Here is a 20,033-nt window from a genome sequence, read left to right as displayed (position 1 = left end):
CTATTAACCTTCAACTACTCTGCACTGATCATACAGAAACTGCTATAAAAAGCTGTTGTTGAAGACTGTGTATAATGAGATAGAGAGGGTATAAATGTGTTTTAAATAAAAAAATGTGTTTTAAAATGTGTTAAATAAAAAGCTTAAATGTGTTTTAAATAAAAAGCATAAATGTGGATTATTTTAGCAGATGAAATTCAAGATTTAGTTTACTTGAAATCAGAGGAAGTTTGTTCACTTTTTGCTTTACACTGTAGTTCGATAATGTAAGAGCTGAAAAAAAATTCACATTTTTCCTTCTGTAGTTTAAGTTTCATTATTTGAGAAGAATCCAATGATTGAAAAAGTTTAAATCTAATCAGAAAATATTTCTATTGCAGTTAAGTAAAAATGATGAAAAACAATTTACCAGAAGTTGTCATTCATATTAAAAATAGAAGTGTAAATTCTGAACCTAATAAAGTTAATGGCATCTCTTTGACTATGACATCCGAAGTTATTAAGCTAAGTCAGATAAGTGATTAATCAGACCCTTTGCCTGCCAAAGAAGTTCTTCCCTTCACAATACCAGTAACATAAATGTGTGCATGCACAGACATGTTACTAGGTTCACATTGACTGAAGAGCTTTGTTGAGTAAAAGTGAGGATTACTAAAGGAATTTCCAGCTTTATGTAATTTTACCTTTTAAATGTAATGCTCACAAAAATGCAGTAAGTGTCTACTTGAAAATACAATTTGGGTGCACACCTGAAATATATCCTGGATGTCAGAATTCCATTTATTTTTAGAATTCTCTGACTAAATTATTTTATTCTCAAAGTGAACTTTTCATTGACAGAGTAATCCATTTTTTCTGTCTGTTTAGTTCTCATATATTCTCTCAAGACTTCCAAAAAGATGGGCAACTAATGACAACAGAAATTACATGTGTAATACACACATATCCTGTTAAAAGTTGAATTAAGAACATCCTGAACAAAAGACACTACACAACAATGACCTCAGATCACTACTTAGATACAGCAACCTAGAGGAGAAAGGTTTAGCAATCTCTTATTAATTGCAGCACAAATGCAGTTCACAGGATTCACTTGAGCATTAAAAAACAGATATTCTACCATATGATATCCATTAGAGTGAGGCATTTACTGTCTAGATAGAGGACTTTATTAAATTCTTCAGTCATTCCAACTTGGAACAGCATTTGTTTTCACTGTCTAACTACGAATTGTAAGATTAAACCTTCCTTTAAATGACATCTCTGTAAGAAAGTAAACTTAGACAAATTTTATTATTACAAATGCTTAAATGCTAGACAAAGAGCTATATATAATCACTCTGTTATTTAACGTTAAATTTATACTAGTAAACTAAATGTAGACAGAATATGTGTAAGATCACAGGCATACAGCTATCATATAATTTATGGCTAATCCTTGCTATGTTTTTCATCCAGGGCATCTACTTCTGAGAACAGTTGAGGGAACAGCATAGGCATGAGACTTTCCTCAGTGAGCAGCAGCACAGGTGAGGCCGCTTAGCTTTTTGCATTTGGGAGGAAAGAATCAGGACAAGACAGATTTTAGGAACACGCATATGAGTTGTACTGTGCCAGCTGCCCTCTGAATTTGGTGTCTGTTTTATTCAACTGTGCAGATGTAATCTTTAAATGGTCACAGTAGGCCAATTGGTCACAACAGGTCAAAATAGGCCAATAAATATGGGTGGGTGTAAGGAATCTATAATCTGGTCAAATACCATTAGTCACAGGGTTCACTGGAAAGATAATATCAATATTGAAATTTTTTTTCTAAAACATCAAATTTTACCTCCTGAAGGTTGCATAGTTTCAGATGTGCATCTGCCTCGTCTTTAGTGAGGAGAATGGTGTTCCATGGAGACCATTCATGATGCTTATCCCATCTGACCATAACCAAATCATAGAGGTCATCATAGGCACTAAGAGCTGACTGACAACCCCATATATTCTCAACCATGTATTGAAGATCTCGTTGCTGAAATTGAAAACAGTGTTGAGAAAGAAGCATGCTTAATTCTACAAGAAATTCCTGTAACCGTGTAAGCAACCAAAAAAAGCTTGGAGTAAAAGACTGTTCTATGCCTATGCCATATAATCACTTGGTTAAAAAACCTCTAGATATATAGCACATTTTGCTTTAATGTGGTCTGTCACTTATATAATCAGTTTCATGTTATTCAATAAATTAGTTATTACTGTGCTAAATTACTTGAATAATTTGGTCTGAAAAACATGGTAAATTAGGACAACAAAACCACTGACCTCTGAATGACTCTAAATCACTGCCTACTTTGTTCCTTTCCTCTCCCTCTGCCTATAAACAGTTTATTGTGTATATGATACTGTTAGGCATTTTACCAAATTAAGTTATAACATCAGGTAGCTATGATACGAGATAAACAAACAAAAATAGTGGAAGGTTTGTTTGTAAAGGTTCTCTAGTGCAGAAAGGTCTTTAAATGTATTTTCCACGTGTTTAAGGTTAATCTACATCACTCTTGTTTAATTTACTACTACATATCTGAAATCACTACTAATTCTCAATAAAAAATAGCCTCTTGCATGGAAAAAAATATTTTGAGTCATGAGCTATCACCAAACTTTGGTAAGCTTTTCTGTTGCTCTCCATTAATGCTTCTCCATATTAGTCATGGAAAAATTATTAGAGGATTTAATCTATAGGAGACTCTGCAACACCATACTTCTGAATATGTTTTCCTCCAAGCTACCCATCTGAAGTAAGCTCATTCTTCTAAAAATAAATCTTGACTTATGCAATTATATAATGGTATTTAGTTGTTACATAGTGAATTCCTGACAAAGGATTAACGAAGGCATACTAACACAAAGCTTTTGATGAAATATAACCTTCATCTATTTTCATCCATCTTGCTTCCAAAAGCCAGTAGCCCACTTAAATTCTTGCCAGAGAGAAAAGCAAAATCAAAGCTATTCTCCTGCTTTCAGTGTGTCAGGCTTAGAACCTCCATTGGTAATATATGTGTGCCTACTAATCCCAGAAATGTAGGACCTTATTGAAATCTGGTTTTATAGACCTTTCTTTTTAGCTTTCACTAATTGTTTTATGTTTTCAATGTTTCTTCCTTTTCACAGAATTTCTGGTTTAGAAGTCAGAAATTTGCAACCATAGATACTAGCAAATACTACTGTTTTTGTGCTAAGCTGCACATCTCAAGTTTCCAGAAGTTGCTAGCGTCCAAGACAAATCCATGCACTGAAGTACATATGGGCTCCTGTAAATAAGACTCTGCCTTTTTCATGGATTACAAGTTCTTTCTGTGTGAAATAAATTTTAACTTCGGTAAAACTATGGTAAAATTTTTCTAGTTATGGTGGAAAGTTTGGACTAAGAGATCTCTTCTGTACTTTCCAAGGTAGGCATGCATTTCATTGTGAAATTTCACAGTTAATTCATCTCAAAAGATGCTTTGCCTCATCTCAAATAGTTTGTTCTGGGATCACAAAGGATAGAAACAACTTTCAAGCATTGTTATTTGACATCATTAAATGCTCTGCAGCTGAGATTGGGAAATGAGCGTAAGCAAGGAATTGGATAAAAGATTTATACATATTCCTAACTTTGAATGAATACCAAAGTCCCATCAAGAAAATCAAGTCCACAATGTGTTCCATTGATTCCAAGAAGCACAACACAATTGAACTCTCTGCAAGGTGGGGGGGGAGGTAGCCTCAAGACTTATCTTGACACATTTGCTGAACTGTTTCATTTTAATACCAAAGGGCACAACTTTCGCTACAGTAAGCTAAATTTAGTGGCGTCACCATAACATATACCGATTGCTTTTTTGCCTGTTGAATCCTATTAGCATTTAAGTAGGTGTTCGGCCTCAGCACAGTTAGAATCCACATGCAAAAGATCTGAAGAAAAATCTCTTAAATTCTTACCACAAGAATGTAAACAACTTGCATCTGTCCACAGATTATACAGTCAAAGCCAGCTACTGTACTGCACTGGGTAACAAATGCAACTATCATAGCTGTTATAAAAGACTTACAGTTATACCTGAGGCATTTCCAGGTGCCTCATAGGTGTCTTCTAGATATAAGTGAAGACAAAAAGGTTGGTGGGAAGGGAAGAAAAAAAAAATCCAGAAGTTATGTGATGAAAGTAGGGTCCCAAACAGTTTGGAAGATGTCTACATATTAAGACAAACTGAGTTAGACAGACAGACAAAAAGCTTTAGCTTAATTGGAAAACAATATGAACAAACAATAGCTTTAAAAATGAAGTTCTTTCATAATGTTTCTTAACACAGATATGACAATTAAAGAATCCCAATATTCCTTTTGGCAGCTGTCTGTGGTAAAGTGCTGAACTTTATGGACTGCTTTAGTGGCAATAGAGTGTTGCTGTTTGACTTTTGTTTGTTTGCTTTTTTGTTGCTTTACATATACTGACAATACAGTTCAAAAAGTGTACAATGAATGTTAACTGTAAAGTTTATTGCCAGATCTCTGAAACAGTTCAAACAAATCTGGATTGCTGGATATTTTTAATAAGTAACACTCTGTAATTACCTCAGAATTTAAAACTTTCCCAGTGGATACTGGATGTCAAATTGTTCTGTTGACAAAATAAGTTATAAATTAAAGAGAACTAAAGAAAATTTGCTGAAGATAGAGGCAAGAAGTTCTTTGAACTGAGATGTTGTTCCAGTAATGATTATTAAGAAACATTAGCTACTTAGTAACAATGCATAAGATTACAGATGAATACAGATGATGGTAAATGATTTAGAGAATTAAAATACTTAATGACTCTCACTCCTAATGAATGCAAAATACCAGAATCAGCAAACATACAAATACTTTACTAACATTGAACAAAAATGTCAAAATCTCAGCTTCTTCATTTTTGCCTTCTGAAAACATAAAACAATGCAGTCTCTTTACTAAAACAAATTCTTACCAATGGTCTATAAATGCATTAAAGTATGGTCTATAAATGCATCTTTTGAATGGTATTATAGCTATGAAAACATTACTGTTGCTTTAATGATGATGCCAGTATTTTTAAGCAATAGGATGGCTACTGCAGAAGCAGAAGAAGAATTTTTATCATCTGATTCTCTGACTTGTCAGCTAGACTTTTACTTTCTTTTACTGCATTGCTTGTAATCACTTCTGGAAGTATGGCTATACTTCCAGAACTTAAGAATTTCTTTATGGTATGGAGCATACCATATCACAAGAAGAAGGTTTTGTACTTTTTAGGTGATCTCTCTTCTTATGAAGAACATACACAAAATAAAAGAAAAATTATAGTCAAAGCCACTAATTTTCATTACTAGCTATGTTCTTTCAGACAGTACCTGAACTAAGTAAACAATTTTAGCGTCATCCTGATAATCAGCTTCAGACTCTCTGAGATTTTTTAGTATAAGTCTGTACTTCAAAAACGCTTCTCGCTGCCGAGCCTCATTATCGATCTTACAACATAAACGACATCTGCCAATGGTGCGTGAATTAGCAGGAACAGAGAACTCAGTAGATGGCAAGTAATTTTTGCAGCTACGACAGAAGTTAACGTTTTTATAAAACTTTAAGGGATCTGGTGGAACCTAAAAGATTAAAAAAAAAAGAAAAGATGAATTTATCACGGAGTATCTGGCCATTAGTAGTGTGTAACCCTAAGAGCATCAGGAATACATTTTACATATATTTTTCCAAATAGTCTAATATCTTAAAGTTATCAATATTTATTTTAAAGTATCTAATAGTTTTTTTTAATAAAAGACTAAAAGCTATTCTATCTTCTTATTGTACTTGTCAAAAACAGTCAGATAAATCAGTCCCCTTATTCCTGAACTATATAAAGACCTCAAACATTAGGATCCAATGCTGTTGCTGGCACTTTTATGTATGCAGATAATCAGCCACTTTGAAAAGATAACAATATAGAGAAAACAGAAAGTAATTTTTCAGCATTTAATTTTTCATTTAGAATCAGTCCTTTATATCAAAAATGAAACACTGAGATTATGGGTAGATTGATATTTGGGCATAAGAATGTAAAAATAGTAGCAGCATGTCACAAAAAAATGAGGGGAAGGTAATAACCTAAACCCGGTAATAACCTCCTCACTCTCCTCTTGCTTCATGGAGTCTGTGGGGAATACAAAGTAGCCTGTGAGGAGGGCCCGCACCATTAATGGTCAGTCTGACAATTCAGCCACCCATTGTGGTCATTTGCCCTTTCTGAAAGTGCCCTGGAGCTGCTGTCCCCTTGCTGTCTGTCAATAAACTGCCATTTTTTAAATTTTTTTGTCAGTACAGATGGTTTGTAGAAGGTTACTGGATTCAAATACAGATATAGGTGCAATTCAACCCTAAATTTAAGGTGCAGTTAGTCAACAGATACAGAAGACAAAGTCTCCATTGCGACTCATCTAAGTCACACTGTACCTAAATCCAGGTAATATGAAATAATTGTTGGTTGGTTCCAAATCCTGCTGTCACTTACTATGCCACTATTCCTGAGACGCCAAACACAGTAAGAGGAATCCTCTGCTTACGAATGCAGAATAATGATGCCTAAAGCAGCCATAGCAAATCATATTTTTCCTGCTGTTTGTAGTCAGAGAAGAGAAAAACCCATGTAATTTTAAAGAGTTGTCCACTACTATCTCTACCTCCTACCCACGTCTGCTTTTTATGAGGTAGCAATGGGCTGCACAATAGAAGCTTGTAACAACACCACCTGCTTAGGTGTAAGTTCATTACATATCACTAACAACGGCAATGAACTCTCATCTCTGAACTCATAGGGTGCTGCCCTCCTTCCAACAGGGAAAAACAAAAGTGTTGCTTTTTGATTATATCACTTTAATTAAATCTCTCTATCGGCTCACACCTTGCAGTTCACTGTTATCACCTTGTAAGCCCTATCCATTTATAATTCTCAAATTTGCTATTTCATACCTACAGTTCCTGGGCTCCATTAGCACTACCACAGGGGACAGCCATTTGTCAGGTTCTTATAACCATGTCTATGCCACATGCTCCCTAAACAAGTAGGTCTCTGTGCAAGAACTGTGTTCTTTCAACATTTTACTTCTTGAAGAACTCTTTCTACAATTCTACAGAAAAACTTATAGGAAGTAAAATTAAAAAGCATTGACTGCTTCCTATTCCCCTTCTCCAGCTTTAGCTTGCTGGTTCCTTTGACAGACTGCATAATAGGAATAATACCTTAAGTATTTTAGCAACTTCAGGGTTAAAGTTTGGAGTTTTAATATACTGTAGAAATAATGTACAAATTCTTTTCCTCAGTCCTTCTAAGTTGCATTCTTTCACGTCTCTCAAGATAAGATCGACTTCCCTGTCAATTAATTCCACTATTTCCTGTGTTAATTTACATTGATGTTCCTGAAAGTATAGAAAGAAAAAGAAAAAAAGAAAAAAAGAAAAAAGAACATCAATAAGAAATCATAATCCCCCCCCCAAATCTAACAGAGATACAAAAAAAACTATGGATTCTATGCCATTCATCTTTCATACCTCTCTATGTTCACAAACAAAAAACCCAAAACACACACAGCAAAAAGACTCCTCAGTGTCTTAGAAATGTTACACTTCATGTCCAAAACAGGATAATTTTAGACTTCTACTGAAATTTCATATGTGGCTATTCTATCTAGTCTAATAAAAACAGGATCTTATTACCTTACGAATTGATACATTTTTCTAAATAGTTCCAGTCCTCTTGGAGAAGCAATATTAAATATCTAAGGAACCAGAACTTACTAATGATTTTCCTGTCATCACATTGTAAATGTGTCATTTAATGCTTCCATAAAAAAAAAAAAAAAAAAAAAAAAAAAAAAAACCACTTAATATTCACTTTTTTAAACTCTGAAAACAAAAATCACCATAGAAAAGTGAACAAAACACAAGCCAGTCTGGAGGCACTAAAGAAGGCTCAGTATCTGAGATGAGATACAGGGCACATGCAAAATTTTCAGACTCCAGTAGCTCCAGAAGTATCTCCCTAAGGAGCTTCAGCTGGGTATGCAATAGGAGGTGTAATGTATATACATAGCAGGTAGTTAAAAAAAAAAAAAAAAAGAAAAGAAAAAAAGAAAGAAAAAATAATACCCATGAGAGACTTGATGATTATGTTTGTGAATGAATGGCTTCCATATTTCAAATGCTTATAGAGAGATTCTCCAGAGACAGGTGATGACAGAAAAATGACAATGAGCTCAATGTTTCTTTACTTAAAATAGAATACTAATTTATAGAAATTCCAAAATTTGCTCACTGTAATAATATTCACTTTTATCAAGAAGGGTAAAAGTTCATTAACTAGTAACATTCCCATTGTTGTACTGACTTTAGATTGAATTATTACCAAAGTATTACCAAAACCAACAGCCAGGTATTCATGTGTTTCAATAAGACTAGGAAGCAGCATTCTATTTTATTTTGATGCCAACAGCATCCTGAAAGTATTTTAAATCTCATCATATTCTTATTTTTGTACATGAATAAAAAACAAAAACAAAACATTAGAAGATATGCTACCAGCTACTATTTCACAGAAATGTTAGTAGTAACAGTAGAGGTAGGGGAGTGTGTGGCATGGTAGAGGGCATCAGTACTTGCCAGCTGTAACAATGACAAAACAAACCACTGAGGTCTAAAAAGTTTTCTCAACATTTCAAAGTGTTGAGAAAAATAACAAAAAAAATATAGTCATTAAAATCCCTGTCATAATTTTTATTAAGTTGTAATGGATATTAAATTAAACTTTATATTGAAATTATTATATATCAATACTCAAAAAAGGTTAAAACAATGGGGTTATAATTTTAACACAACTTGAAGAAAATAATCAGTGCACATCACATGAAGTGCAACATGAATTTAGAACATATCTGGCATGTAACAGATACTCTCTCATGCCAGCTGGTATGCTAGGCTTTCTCACTTGCTGCCAATTGATCATTCTGGTATCTGTTTGCCAGGAGAAGCACTGCTTATATGTTAACATAATTAAGTGACTGTACCTCTGGCTATAGAAAGTACAGCTTCAACTTTCTTGTGCAACAACAAACAGAAAAACAAAACATACCTTCACTGTACATCTGAGTGTTAACAGTACATCTATTCTCTCATCTTTCGGGATTTCTTTCATGCTTATGCTGCGGTAGATTTCAAGTAGTTCTCTGGCACGGAGTGTGTACTGTGTATCCATTTCAGTGATTTTTCCATCAAATGCTTTCCAACTCTTAGGCTGTGCACACTTCAGAAATAATTTGTATCACTCTGAGTTACTGTAATGTGATCACCAGCTGAACAAGTGCATTATGTTACACCAAGTTTCACCAGAGCAAACAAGGACTTAACTCTAATGCTTGGCTAATAAGAAAGGCCAGTTCTACTTTTGATATTTCTACAGTACTTTTTCTACCAGAGCAAGCATTATATTGTATTATATATAGCATTATATTATATTTAAAATTTCAGGTCATGAAAATTTTGGCTTATCATTTATTAAAAATAAATAATATTCTCCTACAGGGATATGCTCTGCTTAAAAATGACCTTAGTAACAGTGTTCACTATTTCATCTTTGAGCCATTAATCATCAAACTATCACTTAATTCAATGGGACTACTGCCTTTGTAAAGACTGTAAACGTAAGTCCTTAAAGCCTACAGTGGTATGAAGTAAATTCATGAAGCTGTTTGATTTGAGATATGTTAGCCATAGAGATGGATAAAATGCCTAAACTTAGTTAAAGCTGACTAAGGTATGGTTTGAGTTTACAGCTTATTAGACACTTCAGCTAGTTCCTTGTTTGCAAGCTTACTACATAGCACATGCCTACTACCTCACTTCTCTTTTTGCACATCATTAACTTCTATACAAAATGAGAAGTTGTCTGGAATATTAGAAATTTAGAAAAGCTATAATTAGTCTATAATAAAGAAAAATGTAGAAATCTGTATTTTAAGAAATATATTATAAAACCAGGTATGCAAAAGACAGACAACAATTGGAAAGAGGATTTAATACTGAATACCTGAAAGTTACATGGTAAATATTAATTGATTATTACATTATCATAGAACATGGAACTATAATTAAATGAGATATGTTAATCAGAGGTCAGAGATCCAGCAATGGATAAAAAGATAAAATAAAGAGTCAATTTTCTCTCTGTCATAAGGAAGGATGCATTCTATTACGCCTTCATGACTTTGTCTCATTACATCTGTACAGCACTAGAAATCTTTTTTAAAAAAAAATGTAATAGCTATATAATTTGTAACTCACCTATGCCCCCTTTTTTAAACAGTAGACAGGCAAAAATCATTCAGAATTTCACATGTTACATCTTAAATTTCTTGAAGTTTCTAGAGGGTACTTATATTCATTATTTATATTTGTTCCTCCTCAAAAAATCATTTATTACAAAACTGAAAAGTCATTTGCTCATGTTAGACAGTCAATGGGCAAAGCTTACCCACGAGTAAATGGATATTAAAGCTAGCTTCCTTTGAAAAATTTACATAACCTATAAATAAGATATCTAAGAGGTCTTAATTTTACATACTGCCGAAAAGCAGTAACATAGACTAATTAAATTATGGTGATACTTAGCGAATTCAAATCATGATATTGTATCTGTCATTTCTGTATTTTTTCCTCACTATCTCATCATAAGTGGGTATCATAGAAGAAAAAAAAAGAAAAGATGCAGCATTTTACTTAAAAAATATTCAAGTCTTATCAATATGAAAACAAAGTTTTCCACTGTTTCAGAAAACCTCAAATTCTCTGATTTCAGGACTATTATCATGCATTCAAAATCGATGTAAGAAATTTAAACCTTTAGATTTTTTTTTCTCCAGCTCTTTCCTGCTTTTCAGTCTGTTGGCAGTGGTACGGAATTTACAATAATCATGTTATCTGTACTGCTCCAGAGAGCAAGAGTGCTATAATTGTACTCTGTTGACAGCACAGGAAAGCAGAAAAAAGCACCAGAGGAAATGCAAGAGCATGGACACAGAAAAAAAGTTAAGAAATGAAGATGAAAAAAATCCATAGGATGGGTGCAGAAATAGAATGGAGCATGAGAGCTATGAAAGCTATGAACTCTTGAGTAATAGTTAATAATTATACAGAAATTTATTTAAAAGAAAATCTATTCGCTGCTTAAAAGAGAATATAATCAAGCTTTTCCCTTTTAAAATACAGAGGCAGAAGAATGAGCTCAACATAAAAAATACTTGGAATGTAATGCACGTATGATCAGTAGCAAACATCCTAAAACACACATACATGGTTAGGGTACATATTAAAAGTTGTAAAGAAGGGAATTATAGTTTAAAATATAAATAAATAAATTATTAGTAAGTGCTCCAGAAATATGCCATGCTGTTGGGAAAGAGATATCATCTCTTCCTTCCCATGTATCTTGGACTCTCCAGCCATCAACTACCATTAGGATTTCTGGTACTGAAGATTTTGATTCCAATTCCTAGACTCCTGAAAATCATACATCACGGAGACTATATACTGGAAGTAATCTAAATCACGTGATATTGAAAAACAGCCCTTTAAAGGAAAAATAAAGACAGAGATGCATTCAAGAGAAAAATATTTGATTTAGAGAGTCCTAGGCTTCTACAAACTGCTGGAGAAGAAATAGTGTATCTCAAAAAAACACGTTTTCCTTTTTTTATTCTGATGGAATAGATATTAAAAAGTAGAAGCAAACATTTAACATAAGAGATTCCTCATTTTTTACACTCTTTAAAATAGCAAATAGAATACAATCACATTACACTAATAAACGCAGTAACAGTTCCATTTCAACAGAATTCAACAGTATTTCAGATCAAGTACTTTGTTTGTAATGAAGAAAGGTTGTAGATTTTAATCAAATTAGTTTTTGATGAGCAATTCCCATACATCAAAAATAAAAAGAATGAATAAAAATATTTGTTGGACAAAAAATTGTCATTTTTACTTTTTATCATTAAAAATTCTAAATGAAAAAATTCAAACATTCAAAAAAAGTTCCGCTGTAGCAGAAATTTCATAATTATTTCACAGATAGATGCAATCAGAGGCAACTGGCTATCCAAGTAGATATCATGCAATGTTATTTCTATTTAAAAGGACTACTTCTGTATTTTACATTAAAGTCTTTAACAAAAACTAGAAATCATTTTATGAACAGAGATGCAGAATCTAGGATACTTCTTTCCTTGGGGATCTTCCCCCTAGTTCTCTCTTGAGCAAGAAGGTGAGGATAGGAGACACAGTCTGTGACCAGCAGAGTCAAACTTGTGATATCTTGTGAAAATACAGGTTAACTAAATTACAAAAGTGCAACTGAAAACATTTTTGTACAGTTGCCCTGCTAGATGTGGATTCAGATCTCGGAAAAGACTGCCATTGACTGACATGAGTGAGAAATTCATTTTGTCTGCTGATGACTACTGGTAGCTTTTTAATACTTAATTCTGCAGTTGAGACAACAAAGAATTATTTTTTAATTTTAATATTGAAATGTACATAATAGCAAAGAATAATAGCAAAGAATTAAGTATACCTATGTTCTATATCCTGTACTGCTGAAGTACTTATCTGACAGGCTGTATTAGTGTAACTTAGGTTTATGGCAATATGTATGTACAGCCTAAAGCAAACATTATGCAAAATATTTTCAGAGAAAAATTACATTTTTTTTCTTATTTTTCTTTTTACTGCCTGAATCCCCAGTATGTCACTATTATATTTCATGTAAATATTTACATCTTTTCCTTTCTTATTTCTTCATTTTGGTGAAGTTCTTTTAAATATCTTCCCTCCCTTAATAGCTTTCTCCTCATCTTAGATTGAAGGGAGCTTAACAGCCTTCACTGCCTTCGTGTAATTCATGCCAAAAAAATCCATTCCTCATTTAAACCAAATTCCAGAGAACACTATTTAGAATACCTCTGATGAATTTTAAGGGGATACCACAGCAACGAAGAGCTGCCAGAGTGCTTGCCAGTTATTTGGACTTTTATTTTTTCCAGCTATGAAAACTAAGGAGTTTTTAAGATATTTCACCTTTAAACTTAAATGTGATTCTAAATCATCTTTATATAAATGTATTCTCATCTTTGTTTTTATAGATGAAAAACTAAAATACACTTTCATCCCTCAAATCATAAAAGAATAAAGTTTCAGGCTAAAGTTCTAGCTTAATTGAAACCAGTCAGTTTAGTCCCTTTGTTTCGTAAGGCAAGATTCAGCCAATGCCCTCTTGACTTTCTATCCTGTACAGGAACACAGAAGTACTGAATGGGGGAATAAATGATGAATCTAGTCCCTGTATCATAACATTTGGTGGAGAACAGCAGGAAATATCAATATATTCTTCAGAGCTAAAATTTAATTTTACAAGCATTTAAAGGCATGCTTAAGTGTTTGCATCAAAAGTCAAAATCCAATAGCAAACTTTTCAGTATACAGAGCAATGAATAGAACACATCTGCAGGTAAGATTATCTAGTCATTTAGTTTTGAATAGTGAAACTGGATAGTTTTGAAAGAGAAGCTAATTAGCAGCTTTTTAAAGTTTAAAAAATAGATTAAGAATGAACATAGTTAATGTTTCATGCATGGATTCCTACATCATTATAATTCACATAATACAAAATGTGTAATGGTAAGTATTATCGTGATGCTTTATACCATCAAACTAGCAATTAGGAATTCTGTTAGAATTTGACCCTTTAACACTGACAACAGTGCCACTAGAATCAATTCTTTCATGCACAATAGTTACATAATGTAAAATTATCCACTTGGTGATAATTTTTATATTAAGTATGTAACTAGTTGCGTCTATGTTAAAATCAGATGACAGCCTTAATGATGCACTTGTTCTTACCTTCCTTCAATAATCTGTCACACAGACAGAAAATTTTCAGCTTAGAAAAATAAATCATTGAGTCATATTGACATGACTAAAACCAAGACAATTAAACTACAGATAAATTTTGCATTCACATGATTAACCGATAAAGCTAAAAGACAGACTTTTGTCAGAGAGTTGGCAGGTGTCTGTTATATTCCTGTTCTTTGGTACTGTTTATGTTCAGCCTAAAATTACTTCACTGACCTTATCCAGAAAGTGTAGTACTGCTTTTTGTCGATTCTCCTCATCTGCATCTACTTTGTATCTCCCAATGGAAGCAATCAGCTGTGCCTCTTGCTCTAGAAGTCCACAAAGGGCTGCCTTTCTTTCAGTTCCAGTAAGAGTTCTGTTAATCCGTTCAATCTCCTCCTGCCTCCACACTATAGATAAAAATATTTTGAGTATTTTTTTTCAAGAAGGTATTTTCAAGTGAAATATCTACTTTAATATTTAAGAAATAATATATTTTATTTTTTATATTAATTAAAAGCCAGCTTGCATGTTAGGAGATTGTTATACGTATTCTCAAGACACACAAAGTGACAGAAATTAAATTTGCAATATACAGACAACTTGTGAGTATGTGTTTGTATACATCAACGTAAACTGTCAAATCATGCTGCAACCTCAGAGATACTTTATGAGAAAAAAATGAACTTGGTATGTGAGATGGAAGAATTTAGTTCTTGGAGATGTGTGATGAAATGATTTCTTCATGATTTTGCATCAGAAACAACTGTTTGAGTTTTAAATTGCTCTAAATGGTATACACAATTATGCTCCTAAAGACAGCTAAAAATGATAGCTAACAAAGATACAAGGAAAGATACCATGAAGATCTCAACTAATTAAGAACAGTATCTTATTGTAGTACCACAAGTATTCAGTGCTTAGAATACTACTGTTTTCCCCTGCATAGAGTAGTAAAATCTCAAGAAGCTTGAAGTCATCTAAAATCGAGATAAAACTTAGTCAAGTTTAGACAGTCAATGTTAGCATTCAAGGTCATAAACTGAGTGTTTCAGATATTCTGAGTCAAGAAACTGAGTGTTTCTTTTGGCATTTAAGATGGACGGAGTTCACGTGTGTTAACCATTAAGACAGTCAGCTTTACTCTCCCTTTTTTCTTCTACTACTAAGTCCTTCAAGTGAAGGAAAGTGCAAGACATGCAAACCATACAATAATAACATCAGCAGCACATGAATCAGTACGTGCTGTTAAGAATCTAGCACTCTGACTGTTATGGTCAAATCACCAAACCATGGGTATCTGCTGCACTTACATATTTAAGCTACTTAATGCTAAAAACATACAGATGTTTTAGCATTTCTTGATTATACTCATTTCTTGATTATAAAAGATAAAACAATTGTGTTTATTGAGTAGTATTTTTCTTTGCATACAATATTACAATTCTTGTTTTTGAGAGCTCTATTTCATTTCAAATGCATTGAGAGTTTCTTTTCTTTAGGAGGGACTGGGGGGAAGTGTGAGAAGGGATTTTGTAAGATCTAAAACTTTTACATTCCTGAATCTTATCTCAAAGTGTCATTATTGTTTCTGAACAGTTACACAAAAACAAAGCACTGTGTAGAGAAAACAAACTGTATGAAATGTACATTTCTGCAAAAATCTCTAATATCCTGTATCAGGAAAGAACAGGGTAGGGCAGGGGACAGTTAGAGGGGGAAACGTTTGTTTTCTGTCTGTGGTTTTCTTATCTGCAATACCTTATGTTTTCCATTTTAAAGTATTTCAGTTCATTTCCTGAAGGCTTTTCAAGCTTTAGTATTAATATGACTGCTGTCTGACAAGTTCTGAGTACCTCAAGATATTTTCAAATAAAAACAGTTTAGCAAACAGTAGCACTGCATAGCATGGATTTACATGAAGCTTTCTATGCTTGAAGAGGGCAGCAATTTCAAAGGCAAAGTTAATAAATACAGTAAGCAATTTTATACTTACACAAATGAAGAGCTCTCAAACACAATTATCATCAATATTTGTCATATTCATCTTGATTGACCATATATGTACAATCAGGTTAGAAATATTCATCTTAGATTGTGTTTTACAGGCATGCAGATTTTATTCATTATATTTTTTATTCCAGTTTTTATGAAGCATATAACAGTTGATGCTTTTAAAAATAAATAATGAGTATCTCTAGATGCAGACACTTTCAATGTACAGATATATCTCATTTACACCATACAGTCAACAGGCAAGTTTTGCGCTTGTACTAGCTGAACCTGTAATAATATCCCCCTGTTGCGGTCAGCGGTAATACCCTTCACAGCTCTCTAGAGGACAATAATCTCATTCTATTAACGTCACAGTGATTTAGCTTGTGTAGACTGTTGACACTATAAGAATGTAAAAGCAGTTTTCAGCTGCAGGTAGAAAAAAAAAGTTCATAGAATCACTAAGCTCCATTATAATAAAGAGTGTGACTACAAATGTCCCTATAGAGAAGCAACTGGTCAACTACAGCAAAGAAAAACAATGATTGAGATCAGATCATTATTTACAACAAAATGTGAAAAAGATTTCAAACACTGGAGTTTGTTCTTTCTCATCTTTTGAACTGGCACATGCTTCTCAGGTTGTCACCTAGATAATAAATTTCTGAACATGCAAAGGAATTCATGAATTCATGAATCCAATGGTATTTAACTAAGCAAAAGAAACATTTATAAAACCACAAGTTTCAAATTAAAAATATCAGGAATGTCAGGTTCATTCACAAGTTCAGCTGTGAGCTTTGTTGTTTCTACTTCAAATAAGATTCTACACACACACACACACACACACACACACACACACGAAAGTGGATCACGTAGTCAACAGAACATTAACCAGAGAAGAGTTTCCTAAACAAAACACTGGAAGAAATTCGATTCCAAACAATAGGACTTGCAACAAATAGAGAGGAAAAAATGGTGATCTGAGTATGCTGGCTTTTGATTACCTAATCAGATACATTTGCAAAAGAATTAGATTCTTAAGAAGTGAAAAGCTAGACATCTCTCAAAGAAAAATGAAAAAAGCACACAGAAAAGAGGGAAAAGAGGGAAAAGAGGGAAAAGAGGGAAAAGAGGGAAACAGAAAAGGAAAAAAAGAGAAAAAAGTAAACCTCATGAAGAGACTGTTCCAAAACACAGAAGTTCAAGCCAATAAAAATGTTTAAATTTTTCATAAAGAAGAGCACTACTTTTAAGTTATTTATAATTTCTAACACTTGAAGTGATTTATTCAAGGCCACACAGAAAACGCAACAGAATTAAAAGATTAGGATATAGCTTCGGAATTCTTGAATGACGATCCTAAGGCCTCTCTCAGTGAGAAACTGCTGCCTCCACCTCAGCACACACCACCAAATTTATAGTCAGTTTACCATGGAAAAAACAGCTTTAACAGTCCATGTAATGAAGCAGGTGATCCATTCTGCCAGCTGTGCAACAGGCACAGTAATCTCTAACAGAAGTATAGTAACAACTGCTTTAAACAAGCACTGCTGCCTTAGGTAACATGCTCTGTTACAAGTCACAATGCAAGTACCTTGCTTAACAGAGACATTTTAAAAGAACACTTGTAGTTTTATTATACGCTGGTGTAAGTCCATTGCTTTCTACTCATTTTCATTTTTGCTTTTCCAAAAAGGATTATATTGTTTTTTATTTTATTTGCAATGCCAGTCTCCTATAAGCTCTTATGTCAATTAATGCTGCCATGGATGGTTATGTGCTTTTTAGGAGAGACAGGCCAGGACAGCGAGGTGGTGGAGTTGCTCTTTATGTGAGAGCCCAGCTGGAATGCATCGAGCTCTGCCTAGGCAGGGAGGAGGAGGAAGAGGCAGTTGAGAGCTTATGGGTAAAGATCAAAGGGCAGGCCAACGTGGGGGACACTTGTGGGTGTCTACTACAGGACACCTGACCAGGAAGAGAAAGTTGATGAGGCCTTCTACAGACAGCTGGAGGTAGCCTCAAGATCACAGGCCCTGGTTCTCATGGGGGACTTCAACCACCCTGACATCTGCTGGAGGGACAACACAGCAAGGCACGAACAGTCCAGGAGGCTCCTACAATGCATTGGGGATAACTTCTTGTCACAAATAGTGGAGGAGCCTGTGAGGAAGGGTGTCCTGCTGGACCTTGTCCTTACCAACAGAGAGGGACTGGCTAGAGATGTGAAGGTTGGGGGCAGCCTTGGCTGCAGTGACCACGAGATGGTGGAGTTCAGGATCCGGCAGGAAGGAACTAAGGCAACAAGCAGGATTGCAACCCTGGACTTCAGGAGAGCAGACTTTGGGCTCTACAGAGACCTAATTGGCAGAGTCTCATGGGTTAAGGCCCTAAAGGGAAGGGGGGTCCAGGAGAGCTGGCTAGTATTCAAGCATCACTTTCTCCAAGCTCAAGAGCGGGGCATCCCTATGAGCAAGAAGTGCAGCAAAAGGGGCAGGAGACCTGCACGGGTGAGCAAGGAGCTCTTGGCCAAATACAGACAGAAGAAGAAAGTACACAGACTGTGGAAGAGGGAACAGGCGACTTGGGAGAATTATAGGAATACAGTCAGAGTATGTGGAGATGCAGCGAGGAAGGCTAAGGCCCAGTTGGAATTGAGTCTGGCAGGGGATGTTAAGGACAACAGGAAGGGCTTCTTCAAAGACATCAGCAGCAAGAGGAGGACCAGGGAAAATGTGGGCCCGCTACTGAATGGGGCAGGGGCCCTGGTGACAAGGGATACAGAGAAGGCAGAATTACTGAATGCCTTCTTTGCTTCAGTCCTCACTGCTGAGGGCAGCCCTCATGATTCCTGCAGCCTGGACGTGAGGGAGAAAGTCTGGAGAAGGGAAGACTTTCCTTTGGTTGGGGGGGATAGCATTAGAGACCTTCTGGGCAGGCTAGACATCCACAAATCCATGACCCCAGATGGGATGCACCCACGGGTCCTGAGGGAGCTGGTGGATGTTGTTGCCAGGCTGCTCTCTATCATCTTTGAAAGGTCCTGGAGAACTGGAGAGGTGCGTGAGGACTGGAAGAAAGCCAGTGTCACTCCAGCCTTCAAGAAGGGCAAGAAGGAGGACCCAGGCGCCTTCAAGAAGGGCAAGAAGGAGGACCCAGGCAACTCTAGGCCAGTCAGCCTCACCTCCATCCCTGGAAAGGTGATGGGACAGCTCCTTCTGGATGTCATCTCCAGGCATATGGAGGAAAAGAAGGTGATCAGGAGTAGCCAGCATGGATTCACCAAGGGGAAATCCTGCTTAACCTATCTGATAGCCTTCTCTGATGGAATGACTGGCTGGGCAGATGACGGCAGAGCAGTGGACGTTGTGTACCTTGGCTTCAGCAAGGCTTTTGATGCTGTCTCCCATAACATCCTCCTAGAGAAGCTCTGGAAGTGTGGGTTAGACGAGTGGACAGCGAGGTGGATTGAGAACTGGGTGAAAGGCAGAGCTCAGTGGGTCGTCATCAGTGGTGTGGAGACTAGTTGGAGGCCTGTGGCTAGTGGCGTCCCCCAGGGCTCAGTCCTGGCTCTCATCCTGTTCAACTTCTTCATCAATGACCTGGATGAGGGGACAGAGTGCCTCCTCAGCAAGTTTGCTGATGATACCAAGCTGGGAGGAGTGGCTGATGCACCTGAGGGCTGTGCTGCCATTCAGAGAGACCTGGACAGGCTGGAGGGTTGGGCGGAGAGGAACCTCCTGAGGTTCAACAAGGGCAAGTGCAGAGTCCTGCACGTAGGGAAAAATAACCCTAGGCACCGGTACAAGCTGGGGGCTGACCTGCTGGAGAGCAGCTCTGCAGAGAAGGACCTGGGAGTGCTGGTGGATGACAAGTTGACCATGAGCCAGCAATGTGCCCTTGTGGCCAAGAAGGCCAATGGTCTCCTGGGCTGCATTGGGAAGAGTGTTGCCAGCAGGTGGAGGGAGGTGATCCTGGCCCTCTACTCAGGGCTGTGGAGGCTACTGTGTCCAGTTCTGGGCTTCCTAGTCCAAGAGAGACATGGAGCTGCTGGAGAG

The 20,033-nt window shown here is 35.7% G+C and overlaps 1 protein-coding gene across 3 annotated transcripts in view; it reads right to left on the bottom strand.

Annotated features, from left to right (window-relative positions):
• The window catches only part of IQUB (IQ motif and ubiquitin domain containing), a 28,183-nt gene that overhangs the window by 1,742 nt on the left and 6,408 nt on the right, over window positions 1–20,033 (bottom strand). For 2 of the 3 annotated variants that reach the window (XM_062601645.1, XM_062601662.1), the window contains 6 exons: window positions 14,215–14,390; window positions 9,161–9,331; window positions 7,276–7,452; window positions 5,397–5,645; window positions 4,088–4,120; window positions 1,832–2,017 (listed from right to left, as the gene is read on the bottom strand). In XM_062601645.1, coding sequence (XP_062457629.1) covers window positions 1,832–2,017; window positions 4,088–4,120; window positions 5,397–5,645; window positions 7,276–7,452; window positions 9,161–9,331; window positions 14,215–14,390 — 992 coding nt within the window. The remainder of the gene's footprint in view (window positions 1–1,831; window positions 2,018–4,087; window positions 4,121–5,396; window positions 5,646–7,275; window positions 7,453–9,160; window positions 9,332–14,214; window positions 14,391–20,033) is intronic. The other variant, XM_062601654.1, reaches the window with a different exon arrangement.

Source organism: Rhea pennata, chromosome 1 (genome assembly GCF_028389875.1).
Source record: "Rhea pennata isolate bPtePen1 chromosome 1, bPtePen1.pri, whole genome shotgun sequence".
NCBI classification, from domain to species: domain Eukaryota; kingdom Metazoa; phylum Chordata; class Aves; order Rheiformes; family Rheidae; genus Rhea; species Rhea pennata.
The sequence above is the reverse complement of the archived record's forward strand: the minus strand, read 5'-3'. Positions and strand labels throughout refer to the sequence as shown.